A 17,850-nucleotide genomic window follows, 5' to 3' on the forward strand; every position below is an offset into this window, starting at 1 on the left:
GAAAGTTAAAACTATGAATACATTAAATAATCCGTATGTGCGTTAAGTTAAGGGTTTGGTGAGATCAGATCAAGCCTCAGAACCACGATCCATGGTGCTATGTTTCCGGAGGGAAATGTTTTCACTCATTTGTCCGACCTCTGTTTCCTGGAGACGCATTTCGGCGGGTTCTGTTGAAACACCGGCGTCGATGTAACTACAATAACAACCACCATGTCCGGTTATTATCTTCACAATAAAACCCTTACTGAAGGGACGTTACCCAAACTTTTTTCTTTAAAAAAAAAAAAGAAAGAAAAAAAAGCACTGCAAGTAACAAGCATTTAGAGGTATTTAAATGGGTGAAAATGCAGTTTTTTGTTTTCACCATACACACTACATCATGTAATAATAGCCATTCAGGTCTTTTTGTTTTTAAACTACAAACATTTAAAATGGATATATGGTATTCCTGTTATTGTACTTTTTGGAATAATTTTAAAGTATTTCATATATTCTAGGTTCTACTTGAGCACTGTTGCATTATAGCTGACTAAAACATTTTTCCATTTTCAGCCCTGCTAAGGAACCTTCCCCACAAAGGCTTAATTCATACCAGTAGAGGTGCTGTCAAAGCCTGAGTAGACCAAATTTGTGATAAACTTGTAACAGCTCTTAAAACCAGCCTATATGTTTCTGCTCACCCCCATTAAAATGACATACTTAAGTCAAATGATTTGCTCTAAGTCCGTGTGAGCACAACCAAGGTAAATATACTCAGGGATGTAGACCTATCCTTTTACAACCCTTTTAAAAAAAAAATATTTCTGGCACAAATCTATAATATAGATATTACTATTAAAAGAATAAATCAGACTCTGAGAGGCATTAAAGTGAAATTCCCGTACAACCCTTCTTGAACTGTGTTATAAATGGGCAATATTTTAAAATTATGTTTTATTTCCTGGCCTATTGTCCATTCAGTTCCAAATGCCATAGGCTATTATCAGTATGAATTAGAGACAATATTCAGTGTTAGTGGTTATACAGCTCCTATGTTGTATAGTTACCATAGTTTAAAGTAAACATTCCTTCAGTAGTAATTTATCAGCAAAAATAGTGGAAAAATTGGCAAGAAATGGAGGAATTAATTCAATGGTAAGGGGGTTTCTCTTCCACCCTCTTTATTTTGTAGATTTTTTCTGGTATATTGTCGCTTCAACTGTTTACTTAAATTCTATGCATTATACCATTAACTAACTTCTACTTTAGTTAGTCTTACGTAGCAGTGCTTCCATTTTAAACCTGTTTCATCCCCATTCTTTCATCCCTCCTGATACTCATGCGAGGTTTAACCGAGTGAGAAACTCAATACTTTTACTTTGAAGGAAATATGGCACTGGCTGCGGTCATATTCTTCCTTCTTCGTGCTAGCTTGGACTAACTTGTCAAAATGGCGTTGCTCGTAGTGGGAGACTGGAGCTAGTTCATATAATTCAGTGGTATTTAATCATATACTGGGCAACACACGAAACGATAGCCACAGATAGTATGGCGACCCTGGATCAGAAATCACCCAATGTGCTTCTCCAGAGCCTCTGCTGCAGAATCACGGGGAAAAGCGAAGGTACATCAGTTAACGTTAGCATGCTCCGCGCCAGTCCAGATACGTGCACTGCTGTAGTAGTCAGGAAATGTCAAAGCTAACCTCATTCAGAAATTTGGCACTTTGTCGTCTCTCCTCACTTTGGTAATCACACATATTTTACCTGCAAGGTAAAGACATTGGCTGAATCTTCATCGTCTACTGACAAATTCGGCATATAATTCCCACACGAGACAGCTCTAATTTTATCAATAATTAAACTTTTTACACTGCTTGCGCTGGCTCAACCCGGTGTGTTGTTGTGAGGGAGTGTTGTAGAAAACCGTTCAAGTTTTACTGAAATGAGTGCTGCTGGGTCTGTTGGACATATGCCGAACTGAAGAGAGCATATCATTATTTTCTAATAACCTTGGAGGTGAAGTGGCACACGTCGGACTGATTAGAAAAATAGAGATGATGTTTGGTATCAGTTTAGCTGTGTAGGACAACGGCACGTACGCGGGGCTAGGTCCGCGTAGCTGTCAGCCAATGGGCTTGGCTATAAGCACATCCCGCTTAACAGCTTCATGGTACTTCGATCTGTTGCTGTCATACACCGTTAGCTTTGATTTGATCAGGTGATTAGCTGTTCACTCCAGCTATCCGTAAGCTTGCTAGCCAGTTAGCGCCCACGCCGACCAACACACTGTTTGCGTGGTTGTTGGATGCACTTGTGTCCGGCTAGCTGCAGGCCCCTGCTGGATGCGGGCATCTCACAGGAAGGTTAAGATGTCTGATCAGAGATAGCGGCAGAGGCGGAAAAAATATCAGCATGATCTTCTGTTTTTCAGCCACTTTCGCGCTATTGCAGATTTTAAACCGTCATCAAAGACACCAATGCTTTGCGGTTTGGCAGTGTTGACAGTAACACTAGAAGTAATTTTTTATTAATCCAAAGCCAAAGTGTTAGCCACACTACATTTGTCCCATTATTCGCAACCCTTTTAAAACCTTTAGCCCATTCACACCATAACCCTAGTATCTAAGTTTAAAGTGTTATACTGTGCATTTCCAACTTTTTGAAAATGGTTGGGTTAAATGTGGAGTAACAGCAGCAAAAAAAAATCCTGATCACAACAGATGGTCATGTCTACATTTCTTCAAAGTGCTGCCATGACCTTTAAGTCATTACTGGTTATTTATTTCCTTCAGCTGAAGTTGCCCACCAGTTCCAGTATGCAGTGCGAGTCATTGGCAGTAACTACGCCCCCACGATTGAACGAGATGAGTTCCTGGTGTCAGAGAAGATCAAGAAAGAACGTAAGTGGCATCTGGTCTAATACTATGCCCCAATGACAGAACACTCATACTGCAGGTTACTGAACTGCTGCACCAGCACTTGCACCGTAATAGCAAATCCCATTCGACTTTCATAGTAGCCAACGTGGCACCATTATTAGTGGGAAAACATTGATCCAAGCTAAAACAAAAATAACGCGGCACTTACTGTACAGAAGGTTTTATTTATCCCAGGTTTTAAGGTGGATTTATTGGAATTTGAGGTATTTTTTTTAAGACCGCAGAGTTGTCGTGAAAATGATAATCCAGGTTGTTACTATGAAACAGGCACCTGTTGGCTGGATTGATTCCTGATGTGATTAAATCAGGTATTTAGTCGAGTTTAACTTGGGTTCACTCATGAAAGAATTTATTCCAGCAATATCAACAAAAACAGCTCTACTAACTGTGATATGTCATACCAAAACTGGCAGTTAGATTATGATACAGAAGCCAGCTGAAGAACTGGACTAGAAGTTTATTTTTTGCTCTGTCAAAAGTTAGTTTTCTGTATTCTTTCATGCAGCAACATGTAGACAGGGATCTCTGATATAGTCCAGGTCTGAAAAGCTCTTAAAATGTGTAATTTTAATGAAGGTGTCCTAAATACAGTCACTTAAGGTCTTTTTCTGTTCACAGTGTATTGACAGGTTTCTTTGTGCTGCAGAACAGAGTGAGCTGTGCAGTCTGCAACCTGTCAGCTTTTCTAAGCACAGATGGACCTCAAGTTCCTCAGCAATTAAATTCCTGCTTTCTTTTGTTTTACTCTGCAGTTTAAAAAAACACATGGCTATCTGTCATTAACCGTGTGAATTTCCCAAATAGGTTGTTTTTTGAAAGGTTTATTTAATTTATTTTTAAAAATTGGTCGTAAATCAGTCAGTGACGCAAAAAAAAAAAAGAAAAAATTGTTAAAAACCTGCAAGGAATGTCCTCCACTTATTACCGTAGGCGAATTTTAGAAACTGCTCTTTGTACTGTAATTTTTACATTCAAGCATCTCAGTTCACGGAGTTTGTTTCAATGCTGTTGCAGTGCTGAAGCAGAGGAGAGAAGCAGATGCTGCTCTGTTTTCAGAGCTGCACAGAAAACTTCAGACGCAGGTTAGTTCATTTTATTTATACATTATTTATACATCACATAACTTGTTAATCAAGGATATTTTTATGTAGTGCGCCCAACAGGTTATGATGATGTTTAGCTGATTGGATGTCGTGTTTCTGTGCTGTGGTTACTGTTTGACAGGGCGTTCTGAAGCATCGCTGGTCTGTTCTCTACCTGCTGCTCAGCCTCTCAGAAGACCCTCGTAAACCGTCCAGCAGGGTGAGGGACGCACGCACACACACGCATACTCGTGTTTCTTGTTTTTCCACTCCCATGGCTTGGACCAGTCCTCTTTCATTCTTGCTTTCATTAGTCCCATTCACATGGCATAAGGTCGAAATGCTAAATGCATTGTTTAATATATTTATAGGTTATATTAAAGTAAATATATTTTTAGAGAGAGTTTTAATTTCTTTCATTGTTTTTATGGTTATTGATTTGCTTGTAGTTCTCCTCTGGTAATTTTTTCACTGTTTTTGTCTTTTCTTATTTTATGTTAAACACATAATAACAATATATGCTTCCTAATAAAAGTATGAGGGTGAAACTGACTTTTAGACCCTCACCTCCTTGCTGTCTCCCTGTCCTTCCCAGGTTGGGAACTATGGGGCACTGTTTGCCCAGGCCCTCCCCAGGGACGCCCACTCCACCCCATTCTACTGCACCCGACCCCAGAGCCTGGCCCTGGGTTACGGGGAGAGAAGCGGCGGACTGTCGGCCAGCGTGGGGACCAGTGGCATCTCCAGTCTGGGAGTCTACACGCTGAACGGACCCACGCCAACGCCACAGTCACTGCTGGCTGGGTGAGCATTTTCATATATACTTCCACATTGAAGAGAAGCCACTCACATCTTCATACCTGAATCGCACTCATCAGCTGTGTTTAAGAAGTTTCACCTGAAAGCCTCTGAGGAGACCAAGGTTATTTATCTGATGCTTGTCCTGTAAAAACACTCAGCACGAGATAAAGGAAGAATCAATTATCACCAGAAAATGAAGTAGCCTCTAAGTCTGACCTCTTTTAGATCTGTGTTATGAGGCATCAGAAGGCCATTCAGTTCCATTTATCCTCATTAATAATGCAGGAGTCCTTCACTTACAAATGACCATTGAGCTTTCTGGGCCCACCTTTTTATCGTGAAAGGGAAAATCCTCACTTCAAATATAAAAAAAAGGTCTCATGGCATTGAATTTGAATTTACACAGCAGCTGTGCTTGATGCAAAGGATTATGCAAGATTTTAAGATTAGTTAGCTGTTCAGTAAATATACAAGCAAAAAAACTGCATTATATCTTTCATATCAACTCCACCTAGATCATATCTAGATTTTAGCAAATGGACAATATCAGTGCCAAATATTGGTCAAAACTTTAAAAACTGTGTGTGTGTGTGTGTGTGTGTGTGTGTGTGTGTTTGTGTGTGCGTGTGTGTGTGTGTGCGTTTGTCTGTGTTTTAGTCAACCCCCCCAGTCTGCAGCTGGAGGCGTTCAGCCTCTGGGTTCTCGACTTGCCTGGGCTCTTCCCGTGAGCTCCTCCCCTTCCTCCGCTCTGGCCCCGCCCACCACCCGGCCACCTCTCGGACCTCCAGCTCCGTCCACCAGAGTGGTCCGTCCTCGCCGAGAGGGTGACGCAGGCGGTGAGTCACGTGTATAAACCCAGAATGACGTTATTTATTTGTTACAGGCTGAGCAGAACATCATTAATATGTTTTATTTGTCAGGCCACTTCATGCCAAAAAGGGTCCATCAGGTTGAAAAAGACACTATCCTTAAAGCTGGTTAGTCATTTCTAAAGCAGAAGTAGTTGTTGTAATAATAGAGCAATAAAGAGACTATGGCTAATAAATGAAATACTGTATCAATGGTAGTACATGGGTACAAACTCTACAGATATTTTTATGTTCAACATTGTCTTACCTGTTCTGCTTTTTTCATCACATCTGCTTTCATAAAAACAAATTTAGAGCTCATGTCCCTAAACAGTATCTATTGTTTTATCCTCTTTCATAGTTTCAGAATGTTATTTTTTGTTTTTGGTTTTGTTTTTTATTTCAAACTGAAAGCACAAACTGTATTTTTAATGTATATTAAATTCTTTCTCTGCTGGTGTAGGGGAGGTGAGCGAGGCGATGCTGGTGCGGGACATCCTCTACGTCTTCCAGGGAATCGATGGCAAGTTTATTAAGATGAGCGCCCAGGAGAACTGCTACAAAATAGACAGCAAGGTACCTGAACCGGCATCGAGTCCTGTAAAGCTTTCGATAGACTGATCAGTTCAGTGGGTCACACGCATTACCCAGAGTAACCCAACAGTACAGTTCAAGTCATCATCATCATCATTGTCCCAGAACATCTGCTACGGTACAGACCAGCAGGTGAAAAGAGGGAGGTTCAAGGAGGAAAACGTGTGGAGAAAAAAACCTTAACTGTTTGCTGGTGCAGGAAGCATTAGACTGAAGTCCTGAAGCTTCACCTTCTCTCCCACGTGGCTGATGCTACAAACTAACGATGTCTTGCTCACATCTTGCCAATTTGTTGTACTGTCAAACTGTGACTGCGACATCAATACCAGTTGTTCACTAATCTTACTATGGAGAGAAGTTGTTTCTGTCTTGGCCAGTTTTTCGTATTAGGCAGAGTTGAAGTAATGGTCAGCACATCAGTAGAGTAGATGATATGATGTGGAGACTGTTGATGCTGAAAGATTCAACAGATCAGTATGAATCTCTTTGGCTTCCAGCCACATCAACCTCTTTTTTTCTCTTTCTCTTTCTTTTAGTCCCCTCTCTCTTATCATTGATAGGAAGACCTTAGATGCAACCTTTCCCATACTTTCTCAGTGGTGCTAAACATAGACTTGTGGTCAAATCTGAGAGGTAAATGAGTCAAGGGTGGAGGTACGTTGGATTTGGAGAGCTCTCTGTAAAGCTCCCTGGTTACGAGGTTTTGTTAAACAGATGAAAAATTAGTGCATCATTAAATGGGAACTCTCCCCCCAGCTGGAAAACAAATCTCTTGCTACGAGGAGCCCATGGCATTTATAGTGGCTGATTTATGCAAATTATGGTAATCTCCATGACGCAACTCCGTCAGAGCTTTCCAAACTAAATTTGTGACAGAGGACACTTAAGGTGTACTGAAAGTGTAGTTAAGTTTTTAATTGAGATACCATTAACATTTGTTTGGATGTAATAACTCTGCCTGGTTGGTTTTGTCTATGTGAATTATTGTGTTACCAAATCACTTGATGACATTTTCACTGCAGATCAACAACAACTAGGTAAAACAACGCCACAAGCTGTACAATAGATCATCTTTACTGTAGTATGTCCACGCAGAAAGTTGTTCATTGGTCCTTATTAAAATCGTAATCAGTGTATTCTCTTGAGTGCCCAGTGCATCTTGCCTCTAAAATCCAGGGTATTTGTGTCATTATAAATCGTACAAGTGCTATTTATCACAAGTGGAATAAACAAATGGAGAATGTAGAGCCCTGTGTTGTGTACGTGTTATAATGTGTGCTGTGTCTCACCAGGTGGTGCTCTGCAAGTCCCTGAGGGACACCAGCAGCAGACTGGCCGAGCTCGGCTGGCTCCACAACAAAGTCAGGAAGTACACCGACGCCAGAAGCCTCGACCGGGCCTTTGGGCTGGTCGGACAGGTGTGTCTGCACTTGCCATATGTATTAATTATCCTCTGTGGATGTGCTCTGTTTTTTTTTTTTAAGATAATCCTCCGCTAATGCATATCTTTCCATCTGTGTTTGCCCCCTGTGTGTCCTCAGAGCTTCTGTGCCTCGCTCCACCAGGAGCTGAAGGAGTACTACAGGCTACTTTCTGTCCTCCACTCTCAGGTACACAGTTGAACTGATTCTGATAATGATCAGTATCGAACAAGGTCTAAGAAAATATATCATATCAGTACACAATGTCGACTGTCCAGTCTAATGTCATTTTCTCCTTCTTTTTGATCATTGGGTCTCGTTGACCTGTATGTGTGTGCTGTAGTTGCAGGTAGAGGACGACCAAGGTGTGAACGTGTGCACAGAGAGCAGTCTGACTCTCAGGAGGCTGCTGGTTTGGATGTATGACCCCAAAGTCCGGCTCAAAACACTAGCCGCCCTTGTTGACTTCTGCCAAGGTGGGATGGGTGTGCCGTATTTGTCTTGTGGTGATGCTGGTTTACATATGATGACAGGACTTTGCCTCAGTGTGTTGTCTTAATCTGTTTGTGTGGTTGTGTTCAGGTCGAAAAGGAGGCGAGCTGGCTTCAGCTGTCCATGCATATGGGAAAACAGGAGACCCACAGATGAGAGCGTTGGTTCAGCACATCCTCAGCCTGGTGTCACACCCCATCCTCAACTTCCTCTACAGGTGGATCTATGACGGAGAGCTAGAAGATACCTACCACGAGGTACACACCTCTTCCTGATGTTTTCACTGTATGTGTGTTTTGGAAAATCTCCAGACGAAATATACAACTTTTCTCACTCACCACTGTCACCTGTATAGCGTTGACTATACTGAAAACTGTGGTTAGAATCATCCTAAATGTAGTGTAGTGTGCGTCTGGAGCTGCTGACCTCCTAGGGATCCTTTTATAGAATAACCGTCAGGAATTTACTGCTCATTTCTGGGAATTGTTCTGTTTGACTCGTCTGATGTTTGACCCCAATGAGAAAGAACATTAGTGAGAGGAGGAGGGAGGAGAGAAGGAGAGAAATAAAGAGAGAGAGGTGAGGCAGGACAGCTTCTTAAATGAGAACTGATGAGAGAGGTGTAATGGAGAACCTGGTGATGGATGTTTCTCCTTTACGTTTCCCTGCTTTTTCTCTTTCTCTCTCACTCACAGCATTTATGTGTCCACTATTAACCATTAGTTATCACTGGGCTCTTGTCTCAAGTGCTTTGTTTAAGATAACAGAGACAAAGTCATTGCACCTTTCGGGAGGGAAATGACCAGGTGGTTCACACATACACAGCGTATAAAAACAGATGCCACAAACAACACTTCTAAGACTTCTACTACTCCTAATACTGCTATCCAAATTACTACTTCTTAAGGTTGTAACAGGCAAAAAAAACACTATTATACTTCGTAGAATTTCAGTGGAATCATGATGATATAATGTATGATCATATACAAAATTAGTGTTAGTATGTTGTGTAAATGAATGATTTCAAGCAAATTGCAATTTAACAACTTAATAATTAGGTGCTGAAGTTTGTATCAGGTGTAAGATATAAGACCAGAATATAGTTGATCGAATTATATGTGAGGTTTTGCATACATGTGCATATATCGCTGATATCTTGATTTTTTTATTTATTTTTTTCTCCTTAGATTCTTATTCCAGCTAACAGGCTGTGGGAAAGTGCTTTATAGAGATGGATTCATAGAGAAGCTGACAGTCGGAGTCAGTTGTAAATGTACTGTATCAGCATACATAGAGTACGCAGCCTTCAGCACGCCCATTAGAAAGCCAATTGAAGCCTGTGCACTAGCCTCTGAAGTAAATGGACAATCTAAGTGAAAGTGACAAAGGATGAAAACCTCTGTCATGGACTGCACACTCTGTCCACAAAGCCATTTATTCGTTGTTTGACCCTTAACTTTATTCCTGTCAAAAGTTAAATTCGAATCCATTCAAGTTAAGGGCTTCCTATAGACAGTGTAATGTTAATCAAATCTACACTAAATAAATCTGTAATTAATTCAAGTGTATTATATCGAGCCCAGTTGGGAAAGTAAAAACCCCACTGTTTGTTGAACTGTGTGTCTTTGTGTGTGTGTGTGTGTGTGTGTGTAGTTCTTTGTAGCATCAGATCCCAACGTGAAGACCGATCGCCTGTGGCACGACAAGTACTCCCTCAGGAAGTCTATGATCCCGTCATTCATCATCATGGACCAGGCCCGCAAGGTATACACACCCACACACTCACACACTATCAGTGATCTCCCTATTCATTACCATAGAGCAGAGTAATTGGCTTTACACATCTAGGTAAGAAGTAGCGGCCTGTTGACAGACACAACCTTTTGTGTGATGACTACAGAGTTTCACCAGTATAACTACCTATTACCTCCTGCCTGCTGTTTTTACCTTAAGTCCTATCAGCTCTTTATCATCTCTCCCTACTAGGTTCTGCTGATCGGTAAATCCATAAACTTCCTGCATCAGGTTTGTCATGACAGAACGCCGCCAGGCAAAATCACGCCAGCATCCAAGTCTGCAGACACCCCTAAAGATGGTAAGAGTCTCAGTTGCTGTCTTACAGTCTCTCTGTCACGCTCTCTTGTTGATAGGGAAACAGTTTCACAACACTAATATCTCTACTTGGTTTCTGGGCATAATTAGGATTAAAAGAGTTTATGCAACACGTCGTAATGGGACAGTGTTTTTAGAAGATATCAGCAAAAGTACAAATGACTTTAAGGAGAACCAATAACACACTGCAGTATGCTCATATAAAAGCAGGGAGGGAATGGCTGGCTTTATTGCCACTCTTTATTATTTAGTTTTCTTTACTAATGATATCATTGACCAATAAGAAGCCTCTTTTTTTATTTCGTCCTCATCATATTGATATTGTTGATATTGACGTAGGCTGGTGGACTGGCAGTGATCGATGCTCTTCCCGTTCACTGGCCTTGTCCTCCTCTCCTTTTGAATATGAAGTGGAAAGAGGTATACTTAGCCATACTCTATTGATTGAGTCTGTAGGACTTCATCGGACCAGTGTGATCTGTAGCTTTTACCGTATCTGTTGAAGGGCATCGTGCTGACTTCTCCTTTACGGTCCAGCGGCAGAGGTCTGGTTGGACCAGGAGAGGCTATTCGTGTAGTTGACCCTGAACTCAGTCAAACTCTTGGCACTTTCTTGGCTTGCCTTTCTGTTCTTATCCATTTTTTTTTTTTTTTTATTCACCCATGCCTTAATAGGAAATACATGAATTTTGTTGACGAGTTTTTGAACTAATGAAAATGGGGGGGAAAAAGAAAAATATATCATTGCAAGGCACTTAATGTAATAATAGACAAAAAACAGAGCATCAAATCCTTGTTTTTATTCTTGTAAAAACAGCCAAAATAAGTGATGTTGAACATACAGTAGTGATAGAACGCGGACAGAAGTTTGTCATCAGTACCATTTTATCAGTATTAGATTTATATCGGATGAACAGTAACGGTAAACTAACAAAATAAACCGTGTCTGTCTCCACGTTCTCGTAGCTGCAGAGCTTCTGTCAGACCTGGAGGGGGCGTTTCAGGAGAAGATAGATGCTGCCTACTTTTACACCAGCAAATACCTGCTGGACGTTCTCAACCACAACTACCTGCTGCTGGAGCACCTGCAGGCCATGAGGAGATACCTGCTGCTGGGCCAGGGAGACTTCATCAGACACCTCATGGACCTGCTCAAGTCAGCAACAATATATGTCTTCTGTTTCATAACAAGACTACTGCTACTTTGTGCATGTAAAGCCTAGATATAGCATCAGAATATTAGACGGAACATCAGCCTGCAAGTATCATTTACCCATATCCTAATTATTTTGTCCCAGACCAGAGTTGGTACGTCCTGCCACCACTCTGTACCAACACAACCTGACTGGTATCTTAGAAACGGCAGTCAGAGCCACCAACGCCCAGTTTGACAATGCGGAGATCCTCAAGAGGCTCGATGTGCGCCTGCTGGAGGTAAAGTGTGTGAGAGTGTGTGTGTGGGAGGGCGTTGTGCTGCGAGTCTGATTTCAGCAGCTCCTTACTGTGTCGTTTGTTGGCTCCAGGTGTCTCCTGGTGATACAGGCTGGGATGTTTTCAGTCTGGACTATCATGTTGATGGACCCATTGCTACGGTAACACACACAGAAACTCTTTCTCTTACGGTTCCCAATATACTGGGTATGTTTTTATCTCTGAAGAACTGCAATTGTACGAGTGTTCATGTATTGTTGCTATGTTAATATATTTGTGTGTGCGTGTGCGTGTGCGCCCCAGGTGTTTACAAGGGAATGTATGGGCCACTACCTGCGTGTGTTTAATTTCCTGTGGAGGGCTAAGAGGATGGAGTACACACTGACTGACATCTGGAAGGGACAGATGTGTAATGCCAAGCTGCTCAAGACCATGCCTGGTATATACACACACACACACACACACACACACACACACACACACACACACACACACACACACACACACACACACGGTAGATAATTCAGTCTAAATCAGGGCTTTTAACACTGAGGTGAATAGATTTTATGGATGTTCAGATGTTGTTTTTTTCTCATTTCTCCTTTTCTTTGCAATATATTCTCTTTTTGATTGTTTTGTCTGATTAGTATCATTCATTCATTCAGACCGGTATTCAAAGAGGGGTTTTTTTTTTTGTTTTTTTTTGGTATGAGTCACTAATCTGCAGCTTGTAGAAATGTTAGCTGACGTTGTGCTTTTTTTACCCTCCAGAGTTGTCCGGCGTGCTGCACCAGTGTCACATCCTGGCCTCGGAGATGGTCCACTTCATCCACCAAATGCAGTACTACATCACCTTCGAGGTCAGACCATTAGCACTGCCGTTGCCATCACGGGCTGTAAAACATTAGAACGCAGTTGCAGCGGGAGGCGATCCGCTGTGTCTGTTAAATGCAACCCTGCATGGTACAGATTTACAGCACCAACAGTAGCCTCAAAGTTAGTGAGGTTAACTCAGTTTTAGAAGGTTGCTGGTTCAAGTCCAGAACGAGAAGTTAAAACTATACTGGAAGTCAGACGAATGAGGTTGTTTTTAGAAGTATCAGCAGTGCTTTAGGCAAGCTGATTTAACTGCACGTTTTCCTGTTGAGGGAAGTCAGTGAGTAAAAGTAAAGATTTTTCTGCTCAGATATCTGATAAAACAATCATAAAATTGACAAGAAAAACATTGACTGCAGAGGGGAAGGTGCCACCATTGTATCAAAGGTGGACAATTCTGACTGTATGATATCTGATTTTTAGTGAAAGGGCAGTGTCACTCCCATTTACTTTTTGGTAAAGTTGCGTGTGTCTTTGTGTGTGCGCAGGTGCTGGAGTGCTCCTGGGACGAGCTGTGGAACAAAGTGCAGCAGGCTCAGGACCTCGACCACATCATCGCGGCCCACGAAGTCTTCCTGGACACCATCATCTCGAGATGCCTGCTGGACAATAACAGCAGGGTAACACAAGAACATACACAGTCATTCTATGGAATAAATGCGATCATGTTGGTAATTTTTCTGTCCCCTTTTTTTCCGCACACACTTCCTTGAATTCTGTTCCTGTCCGCCCTTCCAGTCTCTTTTGAACCAGCTGAGGGCCATATTTGACCAGATCATCGAGTTTCAGAGCGCCCAGGATTCCCTCTACCGCTCTGCACTGGAGGAACTCACCCTTAGACTGCAGTATGAAGAGAAGAGGCAGCGGAGAGAAGAGGAGGTAAGAAGCCGAGGAGAGTGCAGAGGAGGAATTGAGGTTTCTGGGCCACTGATGAGCTTCCTTAAAGAGAGAAAAAGAGTGGGATGCTGGGAACATAATAGTACATAAATTTGTGATATTTCTCCCTGTGATCGACTGACCTGTCTCAATCCGTGTCTTCTCTTGCTGATTCAGGGTCAGTGGGGAGTGACGGCCGAACAGGAAGCAGAGGAGAAGAGGAGGATTCAGGAGTTCCAGGAAACCATACCAAAGATGCGCTCCCAGCTCCGCATTCTCACCCACTTCTACCAGGTACCAGCTTGAGCCTCCTCTGGGAGCAGCTGTCAGTCATTTGCGTTGGGTGCATCTGTACGCGCAATCAGCTGTTATATAGTATCTTTCTCCTTTTCAAATGTCTTACCTTCCTTCCGTTTTTGTCCTCTCCCTGCTCCCTGCCCGTCGTACAGAGCATCGTCCAGCAGTTCCTGGTGTTGCTGATGACAAGTACGGATGAGAGTCTGCGTTTCCTCAGCTTCAGACTGGACTTCAATGAACACTACAGGTTTGCCTTTTAACACACAGCCAGCACAGGAACCAGAACATCCTAAAAAGCCCTTTCCATAGGCCCACATCTAAAACATCATGATCTAAAATTCTGTTTGTTGCTCTCAAGTAGCAAAAATGTGACGCGGCATACGGTACACTAGGAGGAGGTCATTTTGAACCAGTGTGTAATTATTTGATGACTTCTAAGTATTCTGGAAAAAACCAAACAATTGGTTTTGTTAGTTTTCCAGATTTTGTGCAGACTCATAAGTGAACCTTTGAATTTTCTCAACGCGAACTGGAGAGAACGCAAAGTCAGAAACAACTCCAGTGGAAACCAGTGAATCCGAGATTGTGTTGCAAGAAAAGTGCAAGTGAAATTTGTTTGGAACTCCAGCAACGCATGTTCAAACTGCTTCTGTTTATGAACAAACTTCCAGAGGAACCAGACGTCAGGTGAGGCTGGAGGGACTGTAGAGGGGGAACAAATGTCTGTCGGACATTTTGAACACAGATCGTTACAAACAGTGTTGTGTAGTATAAACTACACTCTGACTTCGGGACCTGTTTAAATAGGGATTCAGTTGTTTAATCTTGAAGCAGTATCTTTCACCGTTCCTTGTACTTTTAAGAGCCAGAGATTCATTCAAGCAGAACATAGCTTCATTAACTGCTAACCAACGGTAATGTTTCTTATTGTTAATACATTGTAAATGTCCGCGGGAATTTCTCTAGTAAAACAGTTTTTGAGAGAAAAAACTGCATTCAGAAGAAGCTTGGCTAACACAATTATTATGCCCTCTCCAGGGCCAGAGAGCCGAGGCTGCGAGCTTCACTAGGCGCCACCCGAGGGCGACGACCGTCAAATATCTGACATGAAGACAATGGGCACTGACAAGCAAGACTTCCGGCCATTGGAGCACGGGGTATGACATCACAGAGATGGGCCGAACCAGCAGACTTTGAAGCGCTTCATGTCGAGATGATGTCATGCCTTGGAGGAGCGACCCCGGCAGTGTTCAGAACGCTCTGGCGTCGCAGCGGCGGCGGTCGACCAAGTGATGACATCACGGCAGACAGCTCCCGCCAAGTCACCCCGAGCGGGCTCACGAACGAATTAAGTCCAGTAAATCAAACTTTCAAGAGCTTGAGCAAACACCCGAAACGGACTGCTCGGCGTTCGGCAAGAATTCAGCGACATGTAAAGTAAAATGGGGGAAACTATCCAGCTGTGTGTGTGTGTGTGGAGGTAAGACAAAGCTGCCGTCAGACTGAGCTCCCCGAGTCACACTGGGCTGCCTTACATGGCTCGCCTTATTGATGGGAAAAAACAAAACCTTTTTTCTCAGTGTGGTTGCCAAATCTAGTCCCAACACACATAATGTATGTACATAGAGTTTATGCAAAAATGTATGTATGTGTGTATATATGCACTTGTCTGTACACGTCAACACTTGTGGCTTTGCATCTTCTCACTGGGGTCTGACGGATATGGGTCCAATATTGATATTTTTTTTCAATTTTTGTATTTGTAGCAGTTATTAAAATTATAAATTGGGATCATTTTTACTAAAATCGTTTTCACAAGAGACAGTGTTCCCGCTGGAGTTTTCTTCCCCTTAAGGTGGGGAAAGCAGTTGCATTTACAGCACTAAAACTGTATGAACAGGCTGCAACCGTCAGCATACTGAATATTTAATATTTATGGTCAGTATTGGCACACCACTATATCAGTCTAACCCTAGTTCTCCGCTCTCCTCCTTAAAATCCAGGGTTTTTTAGTGGGTCAGGTGAGCTGTCCAATCACAATCATACACGGGATTTGGAATTACATACACGACAGACACACGCCCACAGATAATTCTGCGTCGAGTGGCGCGAAGACAAAACTGGCTCATGCAAATAAAATTAAAAAAAAACCCTCTGTTGCCGACTTTGTTTACACCATGTATTAATATCCCAAGTTTGTTGATTTTAACCAGATCGTTTTCTGTTTGTCATTAGATTTGTAAGACATAGGAAACAAAGTATCCCGACCAGCAAGATGTTACCTTGACTGAGAACCGACTGATATGAAGAATGTTATTAAGTGTTTACTGTGTATTGAAGTCTGGTTTTCCCTCTGTTTCCCTGCTTAGTTTACAGTATGTGCTTTTATGTCTGTATGAGAGATGGATCATGTCAAAGAAAACAATCCTCACAACAACCACAACAACCTCACTTCTTGTCACTGCATAAACAGTAAGAACTATAAACGTTCACATATTTCAGTTTCTTTAAATACTGTAAATATTTCTAAGTCAAAAGAGTTTAATGATTATAGATGTTAACTTGAGCAGTTTATTTTCTGAAACAAATCTATTCCCACATTATAAATAAGAGAACAAGATTGGTGTTAGTGTTAAATAAGTGAGGTTTGCTCCACGTGCATATGAGATGGAGACACTGACTGTATCCCGGTGGAACTGTTCAGTATAGGAGCGTCGTTGCTGTTGATCAGCCGCCCCCCCAGAAAATCGGTGTTTACTGCGACCACAGGCTGAAAAATGTCAACAGGACCCAAACTCAAAAAATATCTGTCCAAGCTTTTATCAGTCAGAGAAATTAAGCCACAAATTACATACTTATACACTTACAATCAGTCCTTGTTGTGACCCGAGACTGAACAGTGAAGTGAAAATTTTACCTTTGCTTTGGCTCAAAAATGGATAATCATTAGAGTCTTAATTGCTGTGGTAGGACATGACTATTTGCTGGATTTTCTTTGTAGTTCACATCCAAATGCTTTTTGCTGTAGAAAAAGGCGAAACCGAGATTGAAAAAGCCATGTAGCATTTTTAATCACCGAGTTACACAATCATTTCCATATGAACAGCAGTGAGCACTGATCTCACCTTGTAGGAGCTCTGATCCTGGGTCAGGGAACAGATGTTTCCAAAACCAAAAAAAAAAAAATGAACAAACATTGCACATGCATTTTAAAGGATACGGTTAATTTATTAACTAACATACCTGCATGAAAATCTAATTTCAGACCCTCTCTTCCCTCCTTGCAGTATCCATTCTGCCCTATTTTTGACTCTTTTTTTATTATTATTTCTATTTTTATTTTTATTGTCAGTGGAACAAATTGGTGCTGCATATGGTCACTAGACCAGTTAACTGCTTTCCGACAATGAATTTCTACCGTATACATATGTAAAGAAATCAATCTGAGTGAAGTGAAACACCACTTTGAACACCAAACTGAACCAGGGTCAGCACTCCTGCACTGTCTGCCTGTCCTCTGCTTTGTATAGCACATAATGTATAGAATATAGGGAAACAAACCATCCTGCTTCTTCTTTAATAAAATGTTTTGTTTTGTTTTTATTGATGTGTGTTCCTGTATGTGTTTGGCTTTTTACTTTACGTAGTATTGCTGGTGCTATGCAGCTCTGCCTCCGGGCTGATGTGAATTTGCTTTGACTTACTGCCACCTTCTGGCAACAAGGAAAGGATAACAATAAGAAAAGATAGAGATAATTTCGACGAAACACACCACACCTCCAGTTTGTAACACTGGCTCTCTGTTAAAAATTCGTAGTCTCCAAGCTGTGAGCTGAGATGACCCTCATGACGTCACTACGACATCGTCAGGGTTATTCTGTCAGACAAATCTCGGCTTGCTGAGTAATTTCACCTTGGCTTGTAAAATCGGTGGAGTGCCCTTTTAAGTGTTATTTAATCGTGTGGGGGGGGACAAAAAGAAAAACAACAGCTAATGAATGAAAAAATCAATATATCAATAGGCCTTGAAAGATCAAATTAAAAAGTGATTCATATGCAATTAAAGCTCATTAGCTAAAGTTTCAGCTAATATGATT

The 17,850-nt window shown here is 41.7% G+C and overlaps 1 protein-coding gene across 3 annotated transcripts; it reads left to right on the plus strand.

Moving 5' to 3' along the window:
- The first annotated feature begins 1,411 nt into the window (after window positions 1-1,411).
- tubgcp3 (tubulin, gamma complex associated protein 3) lies at window positions 1,412-16,947 on the plus strand. 3 transcript variants are annotated; one of them, XM_040142397.1, is made up of 24 exons: window positions 1,412-1,606; window positions 2,777-2,884; window positions 3,938-4,005; window positions 4,148-4,225; window positions 4,601-4,809; window positions 5,464-5,642; window positions 6,118-6,230; window positions 7,541-7,666; window positions 7,790-7,858; window positions 8,013-8,145; window positions 8,252-8,418; window positions 9,815-9,925; window positions 10,148-10,256; window positions 11,240-11,429; window positions 11,572-11,707; window positions 11,797-11,865; window positions 12,008-12,143; window positions 12,476-12,564; window positions 13,069-13,200; window positions 13,319-13,459; window positions 13,634-13,750; window positions 13,906-14,000; window positions 14,425-14,440; window positions 14,792-16,947. In XM_040142397.1, the coding sequence occupies exons 1-24, from the start codon at window positions 1,531-1,533 to the stop codon at window positions 14,861-14,863; spliced, it is 2,739 nt and encodes a 912-aa protein (XP_039998331.1). In that variant the 5' UTR covers window positions 1,412-1,530; the 3' UTR covers window positions 14,864-16,947. The 3 variants fall into 3 exon arrangements, with proteins under 3 accessions (XP_039998331.1, XP_039998329.1, XP_039998330.1); XM_040142395.1 differs by lacking the exon at window positions 14,425-14,440; XM_040142396.1 differs by lacking the exon at window positions 14,425-14,440 and having other exon boundaries at window positions 8,019-8,145.
- Window positions 16,948-17,850: the final 903 nt, after the last annotated feature.

This window comes from Xiphias gladius, chromosome 13, assembly GCF_016859285.1.
Source record: "Xiphias gladius isolate SHS-SW01 ecotype Sanya breed wild chromosome 13, ASM1685928v1, whole genome shotgun sequence".
Taxonomy (NCBI): Eukaryota; Metazoa; Chordata; class Actinopteri; order Istiophoriformes; family Xiphiidae; genus Xiphias; species Xiphias gladius.

Bases quoted from the DNA above. Each gene is read 5' to 3' on its own strand.
- tubgcp3 (XM_040142397.1), top strand. From the start codon at position 1,531: ATGGCGACCCTGGATCAGAAATCACCCAATGTGCTTCTCCAGAGCCTC. The intron at 10,257-11,239 runs GTAAGAGTCTCA...ACGTTCTCGTAG, and splicing joins TGCAGACACCCCTAAAGATG to CTGCAGAGCTTCTGTCAGAC. The intron at 13,460-13,633 runs GTAAGAAGCCGA...TTGCTGATTCAG, and splicing joins GGCAGCGGAGAGAAGAGGAG to GGTCAGTGGGGAGTGACGGC.